The sequence below is a fragment of the Capsicum annuum genome, chromosome 10 (assembly GCF_002878395.1).
Source record: "Capsicum annuum cultivar UCD-10X-F1 chromosome 10, UCD10Xv1.1, whole genome shotgun sequence".
Taxonomy (NCBI): Eukaryota; Viridiplantae; Streptophyta; class Magnoliopsida; order Solanales; family Solanaceae; genus Capsicum; species Capsicum annuum.
The window spans coordinates 1,080,589-1,096,527 of NC_061120.1; the positions used below are offsets into that span (position 1 = coordinate 1,080,589).

The following is a 15,939-nucleotide window of genomic DNA, read 5'->3' on the forward strand; positions in this document are numbered from 1 at the left end:
AAGGGTCCTTGGTCTCCTTATATGGTCTTGGGCAATCCTCCCCTCATGAGCTAGCTTTTGAGGTTGAGTTAGGCCCAAGATCCATTCTTATCACTATCATTATAGATATTCTCTGTGTTTTTAACCATGCTTTTCTGTTTTAACTATACAATTTAAGCATTAGTTTGTTAATTTTTACATGGCCAGTGCATTGTGGCATGCTGTCATTTTTGCCACATGAAAGTTTCGGCTGCAGGCAAATGTCTGTCCTGCACTTTCTTAAGTGTGAGTGATTTATGGGTCTGTCCATACATTGACTTATGGGAGGCTTATGATTTAAAGACACAACTATTGAGGTAGTCCATGGGTCTAATTATATCGCACATGGCACATCCCACCGCTAGTATGCTTAGTAATTTGCTGGGTTTCAGTAAACATTCACATGCTATAGTACGTTATCTTAATGCTGCTGTATGATGTTATTTTACATGCATTCCATACTAATTGTTAATTTTAAGCCCCAAAGTTTCTTTTTACGCTCATTTTGTTCCTCCCTCTGATATTTCAGTGCCTGCCAAGTTAGTTGAGTTTTACATTGAGCTACGGCGGTTGACAGAAGATCAAGTTAAAGTGAGTTTTTTACAGGCAACTTTAGTTTTATCCCCTTCTTCTTATGCTTCACCCTTCACGAAGTTAACTTAAGATCTTTTTGCTATGTTATAGGGTTTTAGGGAACCAACATCAGATAAGCTCCTGCCAGATTTGCACCCACTTGAGCAGCATGTCTTTACACTTGTTCTTGATCTTAGTGAGACATTGATATACTCTGATTGGAAGGTAGAAATCCAACTCAAACATATTGCAATTAGTGGCCTCAATTTGCTTTAATTTATTTTATGGATCAGTACTAGGCTATTAGTACAATACATTGACAATTCAAAGATAAGAGTTTCCTTTTGGTTTGTCCATCTGATATAGCTGTGTGTTCTCAAAGCATCAGATCTTTCCATCTTTTGATATTTCTTGCATGACTACTGACTTCTGTAGCCCTTTAAAAGCGTGACAGAGGCTGGAGAACATTCAAAAGACCTGGGGTTGATGCTTTTTTGGAACATTTGGCTCAATATTTTGAGATTGTTGTATACTCTGATCAACTAAACATGGTACCTTTACTTCTCTCATAATATCTTCTAAATATTGTTTCAGTTCTGTGCTTAAAACCTCTGCTTATGTTTTTTGCAGTATGTTGATCCTGTTATCGAAAGATTGGATCCAAAGCACTGCATCCGGTTTAGGCTATCAAGAGGTGACACTAGATATATTGATGGCAAGCATTACAGAGTAGGTTTTTCTGGCCTCATCCTCGTAATGTTCTAGTGAACTTTTTTTGTCTGTAAATATTTATATTTGTCCTGTAGCGGCTTAATGTCGGTGATTCCAATTCTCTTTTTCTTGTCATTTTTCTGCCACTGTGTTTGGATTGAACCAAGCAACAATGCCATTGTGGGCTTTATGTCAATCTTGTAGGAATGGAAATTTATTATTATCTAGGATTTTCGGGCCGTCACTTTCATATACTTTTTCTTTTTGAAAGTCTTAGCTCCAAACATTTAGCTACTACAGAACACTCTTTGTTGAAGTTTTCTTTTAGTTGTGATGGTGCCCGTAAAGCTTACACGTTCTGTCACAGCCTCCTTGTCTCCCATCCGGGAGTTGAGAGCTTATTTCAAGTTGCATGGTACGGAAAGTGTGGTTTGTATGTCACTATATGGGCCAGATGGGGAGCCCCATTTCTACACCAACACTCGGGGAATGTGGTAAGGGAAAATGAATAGTTAACCTGGGAAGACGAAAAAATGAGTTGATTGAGTCAAGTGAAATTATAGCTCCCTGAAGTTATTGGTTGATCAATAAGTGTGTTCAAATAGCGTAATATGTGTTCATGAGGAGAAGGTTTGCATGTATGTGCTTGGTCCAATAGAAATAAAACACAACAAAGAGCTTCCAGTTTAGCTAATCGGCTCAAGTGAACATGTAAAACTAGGCACGCAAAGGTGTGATCTAGTATTCAATGAAGTGAGGAAACCTTGGAGAGTAGGGTTCAAATCCTAGCAAAAACAAGAGAACAGGAGCTGTTTTCTTCCCGTCCTCTAGGTCTCAGTGAGCAGAGTTTTACCATATAGATGTGCTATTACAACAACAACAACAACAACAAACCCAGTATATTCCCACATAGTGGGGTCTGGGGAGGGTAGAATGTACACAGTCCATACCATTACCTCTACAGAGGTAGAGAGGCTGTTTCCGATAGACCCCCAACTCAAGATATAGATGTGCTATTGCATACATTAAATTATTTAAAGACAGTAATGCCCTCTCAAAGTAATCCGTCCTGTATAACAATTTCTATATTATTTATCTACATGTAAATTATCCTTGTGTTGTAATCCTGCATAACTAGTATGTGTCCCAAACGACCCCTTAATCAATGGATTCATTACTGTGATTATTAATCATTTAGTGAATGGAATTTCTTTTGAGGCTTGAGCATTGGAATTACTAATATACTCCCTCCGTCCCATTTTATGTGTCGCCATTTGACCGGACACGGAGTTTAAGAAATAAGGGAAGACTTGGTTATGTTTACCAAATTATCCTTTATCAAAAAATGTGCCAATATCTTTTTTTTAATTAAGTGGGACCAATAAGGGTAAAAGGGTAATTGTGCCTTTAAAAAGTTGCCAAATAAGTAAAGGCGACACTTATTTTGGGACGGATTAAAAAGGAAATGATGACACATAATTTGGGATGGAGGGAGTAATTTTAATTGGGAACACAACACCAGTGGTATTTAATAGTACACTGCCATGGTACAGACCCCGGTTCGTTTCCCCGCTAGTGCATTCCTTTTCTCGTACTGATTTTGATTTGCTTTACTTGAGTCGAAGGTCCATTGGAAACAGCCTCTCTACTCTCACAAGGTAGGATAAGGCTGCATGCACACCACCATCCCAGACCCCACTTGACCACTTGTGGGATTACCCTGGGTATGTTGTATTTTGAGCACATTTAGTCATTAAACTCATTTCTAGATAATTCTATTGACAAGAATGTTGAGACTGGAAAATTATACTATCTAGGAGGCAAAATAGAGGAAGGAGAACTTGTCCAAACTCTGTTCAGGTAATAGCCAATCCTTGATCTCTGTTAGTGCTATTTTGGTATGGCAGTTTTAATAGAAAATACCTTTACTTTATTTAAGAAAAAAGGAGTTGGTCTCATAACATCATATTATAGATGTTGTAGTGGTATGGTGAGTATTTGATTATAATCAAGGATACAGTAGAATGGAGAGCAAAAATTGTCTTGTATATATATGAGTAAACTAACTGATTTTCGTGATGAGTGTGTATTGCTTTTTTGCATTTGCTTCGTGTATCATCTAAAGTGGATTTTTCTTTTTTTTTGAGATGGTAACATTTTCATCTGAAGTGGAATTATGTTGGTAGTATCTCCTTTTTCGTCTTCTGCTGAGAGGAAGGGAGGGGGGGAGGTGATTACTGATAGGAACTTAGGGGTGGCTTGATCAGGTTAGAAAGAATCAAGAGGCTTGCAAATTCAACAGGTCACAGCTAGTTTGATATTTTAGGAAGGCTGAAGGAGATTCAGATACATGATTGAGGATGTAAAGTTCTCCTGTGTCTGTTTTGCATAGTAAAATGTGACAGCTTCCTTCTTAGATCCCACTGAATTTATAGCTAAAATGCCCCGCTGAGCCAGGACCAAGTCTGCTATGGCTATTGGCCGATTGTAACACGATACATTAACATTTGAAAGAGTGAATGAATGTTCAATATCAACACTGGTACTAGAAACTAAGAGTTTAGGGACTTGTAGAGTTCTTAAATCATGCACAGCCGGAGCTTTTGGCTTAGTTATCATAGGGCATTTTTCTTATTTTTTTTTTTTAATGTGTAAGTGCCTGCTTTCCTCCCAATAGGCTTTTTGACGATTTGCCTTAGCCCATTGGAAACACTCAAAACACATATAACTTGGTCAGAGAGCCTAGCCGAGTAAGACCAGCATTGAATCTCATCACCTGTCATAACTTGGTCAGAGAGCTTGGCTGAGTAAAACCAGCATTGAATCTCATCACCTGTCATCCATGTAATGTGAATGTTTCTATCACATGATTGCTTTTGTTTCTATACATTCTTCGAGATATGCTTTAGCTTCTACATGAAAATCTTGAGAAGTTTCTTTCTCTTTTTTTTTTTTTTCATTAAAAAAATCATTTTACACCTCTTTCTCCCCTTTTAAACTCTTGCAAATTATAATGACTGTGAATTCCATTTTGGCGCATATGCTTCTTTTGGCAGGATCTATCGAAGCTGAATCGGGATCCCTCAAGGATTATATATCTGAGTGGACATGCACTAGAAAGTAGCCTACAGCCAGAAAATTGTGTAGAAATAAAACCATGGAAAGGGGAGGCGGACGATACTGTGCTTTTGGATCTTATTCCATTTCTTGAATGTAAGCAGATTCTTAAGTAGTGATGTAGCCTAATCATGTCTGTTTTTGGGGAGTATTGGGAGGTCACTGCTTATGACTTGTTCATTTGAGTGCAGATGTTGCTAAACACAGGCCAGCTGATATCCGCACTGTATTAGCTTCATACCAAGGACGTGATATTGCTAAAGAGTTCATTGAGCGATCCAAAGAGCACCAAAGGTCAAATCCGATGTTGTATTTACTAGTTCTTACTGGCTATTCAATTGCATTACAAATCCTCAACACCCGTGATTTAGGATGGTTTGTCTCGAATTTTAATCATGAAGTTTGGTCCTTCATATGCTTCCCTTGCCTTTTCTCCTCTGCCCCTATTTAGACAAATTAATGTTATGAATACAGGTTTTCATCTTTATAGCTTGCTTTAGTACACACTGTTTTGCTTGATGGTCTTAACGATCGATCTGGTGGTTGCAGGCGTGTGCAAGAGCAAAAACAACATGGTCGATTATGGCGCCGCTAGAGATTATTCCTTTGTAAGATTTAACAACAGTTGATAGATATAGACATAAAACTACAATTCCATTTTTGTGTAGTTTCAGCAAGTACAAAACAAGAATATTCATTAATAAAAAATTCAAGAGAGGATCTATTAAATCTGTCAAAATGATTCACTTCAACCCAATCAGTTCAAACTCGTACGGATTAAGGAATTTGATAGCCCTTTATTTTATACTACCTTGCCTTATATAATGTCTGCATACAAATAAGTCCTATGCCCAAAAAAATAAAGGTTGGTTCATACGACGAGGGAGAAGCCCCCGTACCCAATCGGGATTAGTGGTGGGCTCCGAGATTGGGCTACGCTACCACCACAGACTTACTCCGCAAAAATGGATAGCACCGCAAAACTTTTGGGTCACAACTCTAATAATGGCCAATCCAATTCAACCCTAAAATGATTGCGGATTTGGAGCAGGCTAACCCTTTTCTTTTTTTTTTCTTAAAAAAATTTATAAGAAAAATGTTTTTCAATCTAAATTCTAATACCAATTTGTTAACATTTATAATTGATGACAAAATTAAAGTACACAATTTTATGATAAGTTATAGAATATTCAACATCAACACTTCGTCAATCATATTTGAATTGATTGATAAAGTTATCTAAATTAACATCTTCATCTTCATCTACCTTCATATGCAAAGTTAATTACTGAACATTATCAAATTACAACATAGAAGAAATTAGTAATATTTATATTCATTCAAATTTATTACCACCTTGAACAAATTGGAAATATTAAACATTGAAGGTCATGGGTTACAATTAAAAAAATAAATAAATACTTGGACGAGTATAAAAGGCAAATCTAGGACTTGACGTTTATGGATTATGAAGTGCCATCAACACAATAAGTTCCTTTAAAGAGGCTTATGCTACACGTATTCAAATTAGTTGAATCAATCGATTTGTTATTTATATGAAAAAAAACAGAAGAAAAGAATATTATATAAAGAAACTAATACATAGTATGTAGTATGTTTTTGCTTTAAAATATACTAATGATTTAATTAAATAATAACAGTGTAATAAAATAATTAAATATCAATGAACGTTAACCTATAATAGCTTCGTAGATATCTCTCTGATACTTATAAAAAGAATTTACGCTACTCAAAATTGGCTAAATATTTTCTTAATATCCATTTAGCTCGAATATTTTCCAGCTTCAACTCCAAATAACATTTTCTTTTTAATTTTAACAAAATATTATCTAATGACTTAATTTATATAGGGTACATAATTTTTCATATATATCTCTAATCTAGCAAATAAGATTTTAAAAGGGAAAAGAACCTATATGTACAATATTAAATTAATTATTGCAAGTTATAACAATATTTTTTAGATTGCATTACATAGCAAAAAAAACAAAAAAACAAATGCAGTAAAACTAGGAAAAAAACACACACGACACTTTTATTTTTTTTTAGCTTTACTTTCTCTTATTATATAAATTCATGATTCTCTCTTACAAATACATATTCTCTCTCTTTTTATTGAATTTTCAAAAATACAAAAAAAATAACCTATTTTATATGTTTGTTGATTTCTACTATTTCTTAAAAAAAAAAATCAAATAGATTTTTTGAAGAAAAATTCAACTATATTTTATATTTTCTATATTACTTTTTATATGTTTCTTAATCTACGTTTTTTATTCAACTTAAATATTTATTATTGATATGATTATTTTTAGATTGAACTTTAAGAAAATATAATCTTTAAGAGATTATCTTTTTTTTTCTTCTAACTCTTTAAGATATTACCTATACATATACGTAGGAGTAAAAAAAGGAGAAACAATCTCAATGTTTCCTTAAAAATAAATATTAATTAAGGATATTAATTTTCTATCCATATTTTATTCCTACACAGTTGTTTAGATAATAACAGATTACAAAGAATATACACCGTTTAAAAATTAAAAAAAATATTTTTAATAATATTTTATGAAAACTGCTACAACTTACAATTAAAAACACAATTCAATAATTATATAAAGATAATGTTATATATTGCAATAAATAGTCTAATAAGTATATCTAGGATAATTCTCACATTTTAAAAAGATAAAAGTTTAATGATCCACTCCCAATAAGTGAAAACAAACTTTAGATGTGCAATAAAATATCAATATAGTTTAACCATAAAGTAAAAATTCAAACTTCGTATCACTTTCAATTTTAATGGTCCATATAATAACATTTATTTTTATTAAATATTATTTAACGTCTTAATTCTCTTTTGGCACATAATTCCAATATATATCAACATATCTTAAATCAAATTTTTGTGATCCACTTGCAACAGATAAAGACAAATCCCATATGAACAGATAATCCAGTAGCATTCAACCATAAATATTTTAATTTTTGTTTTATCACTTCAATTTTAGTGGTCCATAGAATAATAATTATTTAAATTTTTTTACCAAATATAATCTAACTCCTTAATTGGTGTATGGTACATAATTTCAAATATATATCGTCAAAATTTGGTAAATAAGACTAAAAAATAAATTGTGGTTGTCCACAAGTTAAAGCATACCCTATATGAACAAATAATTCAACTATATAAATTTAAATTTTATTTATCACATTCAATTTTAATAGTTCATTCAATATTTTTTTTATTTTTTTTTATCAAATATTATATAACGCATTAATTCGTGTGTGGTATATAATTCCTAGTGTAATATCTGAAATATGTGGTAAATAAGATTTTTTTTTTTAAAAAGACCAAACAAAAGTTTAGTGGCCAACTCTCAACACGTGAAAATAAACCCCATATAGATAAACAATCAAATATACATCAACCATAAAGGTTCAAATTTCATTTATCACTTTCAATTTTAGTATTTTCATAAACTTATTTGGATGTTAACAAGATATTATCTAACGTCTTAATTCGTGCTTAGTACATAATTCCTTGTATAATAACTTCAATATGTGGATGAGATTTATTTTAAAGGAAAAAAAACAAAGTTCAGTGGTCCACTCCCAACAAATAAACAAAAAATTACATGGAATGACTCCCATAGTGGGTGACTTTGAGTTTTTGTCCCCCATAAGAAAAAATCTTTTAAAACTAGCCTCCCTTCCTTTTTATATATAGTACAAGTACATTTTTCCCCTCTACACGTCAATTCTTGTTAAACTTATTTGCTTATTTGTCTCTCAACTTCTATTTTTTAGAATTCTTTTATTTTTCCTTGATTTTGATATTTTTCTTCCTTTTTTATTGTCTTAATTCATTTGTTTTAACCTTTATTTTTCTTTTACCTTTTTCTTTTTTTTCTCAAGCATTTATTTTTCTTTTTCTGGTGCAAATCAGATACTCCTTTGTGAAAGCGGTCCTCCGGCTGCGAATGTGAAGTAGGAATTTTTTCGTCATCGCGATAGCTAGGAGGGCACCACGATCACGAAGGTTTAAGGGGTTTGAGTTGAGTCAAATGCCCTTCTTCACGAACGCGAGGGTCTGGGTCTTTGACCTTCGCCAATGAGGAGTCCTGGCCACGAGCGTGAAGGCCAACTTACTTGGTTGAGTGTTAACCCTCGCGAATGCAAAGGGTTAATTGTCTTCGTGAGGTATTGTTCACTAAATAGTATAAAAATCAATTTTTGTGATTTTACTTATTTTTTTACGTTTAGGTTTCGGAAAAGACAATTTTTTAGGGTTTCGATGTTGATTTTCATGAGGATAACTTCCAAACTTGTATGCCCACAAATTTTCTTTGATTTTATCTCCAAAAAACACCTTTAAATTATGGTTTCAAAGTGAAAAACTGAGGGTTTTACTAGTAAAGTTTAAAAAGGGGTTTTCTTCATTTTGGACCTCAATTTATCTCGTTTTAGTGTGGTTTTTGTACTATCGAATACTATGACCTTGGAGAATGTGTTTTTGAAATAAACTTTTGGTTTAATCCCTTTCAGTTTTGAGCTTGTTTTTCAAATCCATTTTGGTCCCGACCCGAATATGGGCAATACGGGTACTATTAGTTTTTTTAATATGTACATCTATATTTGTATGTTGCAGTTGGTTTTGAGGTCGTTTGTAAGGGGAAGACTCCTTGTTAAAGTACTTTAAATTGAGATATCGTCATATTGGGATAGGTTATGGCTTTACTCCTTTCAGATTGAACTGGATATTTAATGAATAAATAAAAGATATTATGGGTTGTCTAAATGAATATGGAGTTTTATTTTGTAGTTATTTATATATTGTGTGCCCCGTGTGAGGGCTTATATGCTGTTGTAATTGATTTGTGATATCTGAATAGTGTGTTTGCCCGTGTGGGGGGTTTTATTTGACGTTACTAGCCATATCTGTGCATCTAAAGCCTTTATTCTAGATATGATGTTCGCGTGGGGGTTTATATTGCTACTGTAAGCCTTATTTGAGTATTGATTTCTTTTATCATGATAAAATACCTGAGTTAGGGTTTGATATGACATTAATGATGTCTTGTGTGCATATTTATTCTGATGGTACCTAATTAGAGTTATTAATCATGAATTATGGATGTATTGAGTTGATTTCAAGGCTCATTTGTATATACATATTTCGTGTTGGATGTATTGGATATCATCATTGAGTTGATTGTGAGCACTGCATCCTCATTTCATACATACACATTCATTAGACATTGGTACCACAGGAAAACTCTATTTTTGAAAGAAAATGAGACAATTTTATGAAAATCCTCTCCATGAACACTAACTGGAGAGAAGAGTTGGGATTGTAATTAAGATATAAGATACATTATATGGGTTGCAAAACCCCCATGGGTCCTGCCCGGTAGCTATGAGCTCGGTGGGTGCGAAAAATCATGCGATGTTGTCATCATGCATTTCATCCACATTGCATTGTATTGCATTGCAGACATATCTAGTGCAAAATGTCAATATATGGTGCAAACAAGATACTCCTTCGGGAATTTTGTCTCATCGCAATTGCGAGAAGGGCACCACAATTGTGAAGGGTTAAGGGCTTCTAGTTGGTTCGATGGCCCTTTTTCACAAACGCGAGGGTTCAGGTTTTTGATCTTCACGAATGCGAATTCCTGGCCGTAAACGCTAAGGCCATCTTACTTGGTCGATCTGCATTGACCGTCATAAACATGAACGATTGATAGTGTTAGCGAGGTACTATTCACTAAAAAGTATACATTTTTTTTTCAATCTAAATTCACTTGTATGTATACCAATTTTTAAATATCATTAACATTATTGACCCGTGAGGTTCTCGGGTTGCACCTGGGGTCGACTCTTAGGCTGTTTTGTATCCGTCTTGGTGATGAATGTTTTGACGCGATATATTCAAGTGGAGGTGACTTGGTGTATGTTACTTGTTGATGATGTGGTACTGATTGAAGAGACCCAGAGAGAAGTTAATGATAAGTTGGAGATTTGGATATAGACCCTTGATTCTAAAGGTTTTAGGTTGACCAGAACCAAGACAAAGTACTTGCAATGTATGTTTAGTTATTTTTAACAGGAGGCTAACATGGTAGTGGAGTTGGATTCTCAGGCCATTCAGAAAAGGAAGAGTTTCAAGTATCTGTGGTCTATGATTCAGGGTAATGGTGAGATTGATGAGAATGTCATGCACCGTATTGGTGCAGGGTGGTTTAAATGGAGACTCATTTCGGGAGTCTTGTGTGATAAAAAGGTGCCTCCGAAACATACAGGTAAGTTCTACAAGTGGCAGTCCGACTGACTATACTGTATGGAGCGGAGTGATAGCAAGTTAAGAACTTCCACATCCAAAACTTGAAGGTGGTGAAGATGAGGATGTTGCGATATATATGTGGCCTTACCAGGAGAGATAGGGTTAGGAATGAGATTATTTGGGAGAAGGTGGGAATGACTTTGGTGGAGGGACAAAATGCAAGAAGTGAGGTTACATTGGTTCAGGCACGTGATAAGGAGGGGTTCGGATGCTCCAGTACAGAGGTGTGAGAGACTGGCTATGGATGATTTAAGGCGGGGTAGATACAGATCGAGAAAATAATAAAGGGAGGTGATTAGGCATTATATAAATAAGTTACAACTTACGAAGGACATAACCCTGGATAGGAAGGTGGGAGGAAACAAATTAGGGTAGAGGGTTAGGGGGTATGAGTGCGTCTGTACTAGTAGAGAAGAGTATTTTGTTTGAGTCTGGAGTTTTCTATTCATGGTGTTTGAGTGATGTCTATGATTTCGGATAGATAGTTAATAGTATTATCTTAGGGTCGTATTTTTTCCTGTATTGGCTAGCAGTATTAGTTTATTTTACATATTGTATTAGTTTTATATTTTTTTTATTTTTTTGTGTTTGTTATACTGTTATCCATCCTAAGCCGGGGGTCTATCGAAAACAACCACTCTACTTCACCTGAGGTAGTGGTATGGTCTGTGTACACTTTATCTTTCTTAGACCTGATACAAGAATAATCACGGATATGAACTTAAGAGAGTGCGTGTTGAACCCGAGACTTGGTGGATGCAAATGAAGTACAAAGGAGCACCTAAATGGACACCAAAACCATCCATACATAGCACTCCAAGGGTGCTTACTTGAAGCCATTCATTAAAGGGCCTTTTTGGTCATTTCACATTACTTTTGTAATTAGTCTATGAATAGACTTGTTTAAGTCTTTAGTTCTTGGGTTGATGATTCTTGTAAGTCTTGAACTTTTGAAACACCAAGTCCTCTCTCCTTGAGGCACATAACCAAAACTTATAACTAGGATAACATTCAAGGGTGGAATCTCTTGTGATTGCTTGTTTGTTAGAAACGTTGGTGCTTGAGTGGTGGACTCCGCTCTTGTATCGTCGTAAGAACTTGGTGCTTGTTAACGTATTTTGTAGGGGTTTTAGAGTTTAATAAACTCTTTAGTTACTACTTTACATGTTTCCCTTGTGTCAAGTTATCTATCTTCTTTATCATTAAGTTTGTGTTTGCTTCCTTGTGTCATTTTGTGTCTTGCTTGTTACTGGTATTTGCGGATCACTTGTGGACTGTTTTGTGCTTGTGGATACTGTGTGTTATCATTTAGTATCAGAGCCATCATTGATTTCGTTTCCACGAGATCAATCTTGGATTTGTTCACTCAAAAATAAGAAAAAAGTGTTGAAAAAAAATCTAAAAAACTCAAAATAGTAATCTGTCCACGTTTTTGTGTGTAGGCCAAAATTTAAAGCCTAGTTTTCTTGTGATTTTTGTGTGTTTTGTGTGTTATAGTGTTCGATATTTGTTTCCTAACACTAGAAGAGGTGTCTAAGGTCAAAAATCTCACAAAAAGAGTTGTGTTCTTGAGTTTGGTGTTCTTGGCCGAGAAAGTTGTTCTTGTTGTTGTCTTGGCTGAGATTTGTTCTTTGAGTCTAGATCTAGGTATATTTCGTGAGTGTTGAGTGTTATTAGTGTTGGTTTGTTCTTCCCTAACACTAATAGAGTCAAGATATAAGTTGAACTCCTACTTGTGGTGTTGTTGTGCGGATTCAAAAGTTGGGTCGAATTGTTGTTGGTGTTGTTGTGGTGGATTCAAAATTTGAACGTTTAAAGGTGTGTTTTTGGTATTGTGGTTGTCGATTTGTGTTGAAATAGGTGTTGTTGTTGTTGGGAGGTTCAACTTGAACCTTGGTATTCAAATCTTATTGAAGTTTCTTGGTGTTCTTGGCCAATCTTCATGTCTTGAGACAAGAAGAAACTTCAATAAGTAGTGTTTGATGTTAAGACCAAGTGAAAGAGTGTAGTCTTCTTGTTTATCTTGAAACAAGTTCCAAGACTATACCAAAGTAGTAAGGGACAAAGAGGGATTTCAAAAATACTAGTTACCAAAAGGGAGTAAGGGGACTTTTCAAGACTAACCAAAAGAGGAAAGAGCCAATCACCCTTCAAAAAGGTGTTTTTCCCAAAATGTGCAAAGAAAGTCAACCTATTTTGAATGTGGAAAAGTTTCTAAAACTTATGTAATTCCCCTCCAAAACTGAATTCACTCTTCCACAAGTTGGAAAGACACTAAAATTTTCAAATTCCACAACCATTCCAAGGCTTCCACATCACTATCCGCAACCAATCAAAGGCTGCCACGTCACCCTTTTGTACAACACTTATTTTTGTTTTGTAGGTAACTTTTGGCTACAATGGATAACAATGCTCTTAGTGCTATTTTGGCCGGGATTGATACTCTTTCCCATGAAGTGGCTAGAATGAATGCGGGTCTTGATAGATTAGGCTCGAATATGACACGTTTGGTGAGAAGTTGGATCGTTTGGAGAGTCGAAGAAACTCTCGTGCTTCTATTTTCAAAACTTTACATCCAACGATCAATCCTCTAAGACCACCACAAAATGGCATAAGCCAAGTTTCCAATTATCCTCAAAACCCAAACCTAAGTAGGCCACCTCCCCCGCAAATTGATCAAGTCCAACAAGAAGGACTTGGAAGCCAAATTCCTCCACCAAAACTAAATTCTCCTATCCAAGCTCCAAAATCGAACTCTTCTATCCAAGATCCAAAATCGAACTCTCCCGTCCAAGCTCCATAACCAAAGCTCCACTTCACCAAATCAATCCTCTCAATTGAAGCTCCACTTTTCCAAAGCCAAAACATCCACGTAGAGGTATATGGTAAAGAGGAACATGAAGGATATGGAGTCTATGATGAGCCTTATATGATGGAAGAAGAGTTTAAAGAAAGACATACGGATCAACGGGGATACCGAGGGCATGGAGGAAGAGTTATTCAATGGGACAAACAAGGAACCCGCCACCAAGTGGAGATATGGGAATTGAAACGGATGAGATTGAAGGAAAATCTCAAGATGGAGACGAAGCCGAGGTTCAAAATGAAGAAGTTGGCCGAGACTTGTGTTGATGAGATCCCTTGTTCCTCATGTTCTTTGCGGACTATTTTGGGGCCATGTCATATTTTGCGGGCTGTTTTGAGTGGTTTCTTTTGAAGTGGCCAATTGAGCGAGGTGAAGTCGTGAATTTGTGCACAAATTTCTCTCAAGATGGAGAGGATAATACAAGAATAATCACGGATATGAACTTAAGAGAGTGCGTGTTGGACCCAAGACTTGGTGGATGCAAATGAAATGCAAAGGAGCACCTAAATGGACACCAAAACCATCCATACATAGCACTCCAAGTGCGCCTACTTGAAGCCATTCATTAAAGGGCGTTTTTTGTCATTTCACCTTACTTTTGTAGTTAGTCTATAAATAGACTTGTTTAGGTCTTTAGTTCTTGGGTTGATGATTATTGTAAGTCTTGAGCTTTTGAAACACCAAGTCCTCTCTCCTTGAGGCACAAAACCAAAACTTGTAACTAGGATAGCATTCAAGGGTGGAATCTCTTGTGATTCCTTGTTTGTTAGAAACATAGGTGCTTGAGTGGTGGACTCCGCTCTTGTACCGTCGTAAGAACTTGGTGCTTGTTAACGTGTTTTGTAGGAGTTTTAGAGTTTAATAAACACTTTAGTTACTACTTTACTTGTTTCCCTTGTGTCAAGTTATCTATCTTCTTTATCATTAAGTTTGTGTTTGCTTCCTTGTGTAGTTTTGTGTCTTGCTTGTTACGGGTATTTGCGGTTCACTTGTGACTATTTTGTGCTTGTGGATACTGTGTGTTATCAAGACCCCACTATATGGGAATACACTGGGTATGTTATTATTGTTGATAAAGTTGTCTCAATTAACATCTATATATCTTCATACACATTCATACAAAGTCGATTAGCTAAACAATATTAAATAACTAGATAGAAGAAGCTGGTTATATTTATACTCACTTAAAGCTATTTATACCGCCTTGAAGAAATATATATCTATAATCTATATCTATAATCTATATAATAATAATAATCTCTATTATGTTAAAAGTGTGAAAACCCTTATAATTGTCGTTTGTCATTTTTACCCTTCATTAAAAGTCTCTCCTTTAAATAAAATCGTCTTTTTGTAAAGTCCTATATTAAATTTTTATATTTATTAGCAAAGTCCTACATTAATTTTTTTTTTAAAATAACGTCCAATGTTGGACCCAAAAATAGTTTTTTTTTTTAAAATAATGTCCAATGTTGGACCCCAAAATAGCAAATTCACGTACTTTTTTTGCAAAGTCCTATACATGGCAAAATAATAAAAAAATTTTCCATTACACATATCGTAAGAATATTTTCCATTGTTGAAATGACAAATTTACATACTTCTTTTGCAAAGTCCTATACATGGCAAAATCGTAAGAATTTAAAATGGCAAATTCACATAGTTATTTTTCAAAGTCCTATACATGGCAAAATCCTTCTCTAATTAAATTAGGACAATCCTATTAATGTAGTTATTTTGCAAAGTCCTGGCAAAATCCTTCTCTAATTTAATTTGGACAATCCTATATTTAATCCCAATTTTTTTTTATACAATCCAAATTAAATTAGGACAAGCCCTTCTATAAATACGATTGTAGTTTGCTATTTTCTTCGTCTCCTCCTTTCTTGCTCTTGCTCTCGCGTTGTTTTCTTCATCACGATCAAACTGTTTCCTGCATCACCATCAATTTCTTCTCAGTTTTTTTCTTTTATAATTTCTTTCAACAATTCACCTTTTCACTTATGTTAAATACAATATTAATTGCTATGCCAGCTTAAAAGCTATTTTGTTTTGGTTTGTTTGTTTGTGGTTTACTGTTCACTTACCATTGCTTACATTCTTAGTTCATTTACTTTTTCTGTTCCTGTTTGCATCTATTTAGTATCTCTTATTTCTTCTCCTACTATTTTGTTAATCTACCAACAAGATTCACATATTTAGGTAAAATTATCTTATCTCATATAATACATTTAATTATATAATCATTTGTTACTGTTATCATAACTTTGATTTTTAAGGATAC

At 34.6% G+C, this 15,939-nt stretch overlaps 1 protein-coding gene across 1 annotated transcript in view; it reads left to right on the forward strand.

The window, feature by feature from the left end:
• The window catches only part of LOC107845043 (mitochondrial import inner membrane translocase subunit TIM50), a 9,013-nt gene extending 3,855 nt beyond the window's left edge, over window positions 1-5,158 (forward strand). The window contains exons 4-10 of the mRNA XM_016689324.2: window positions 548-609; window positions 703-816; window positions 1,038-1,142; window positions 1,222-1,320; window positions 4,359-4,515; window positions 4,611-4,713; window positions 4,969-5,158. Coding sequence (XP_016544810.1) covers window positions 548-609; window positions 703-816; window positions 1,038-1,142; window positions 1,222-1,320; window positions 4,359-4,515; window positions 4,611-4,713; window positions 4,969-5,014 — 686 coding nt within the window. The 3' untranslated portion in view covers window positions 5,015-5,158. The remainder of the gene's footprint in view (window positions 1-547; window positions 610-702; window positions 817-1,037; window positions 1,143-1,221; window positions 1,321-4,358; window positions 4,516-4,610; window positions 4,714-4,968) is intronic.
• The last annotated feature ends 10,781 nt before the right edge of the window (window positions 5,159-15,939 follow it).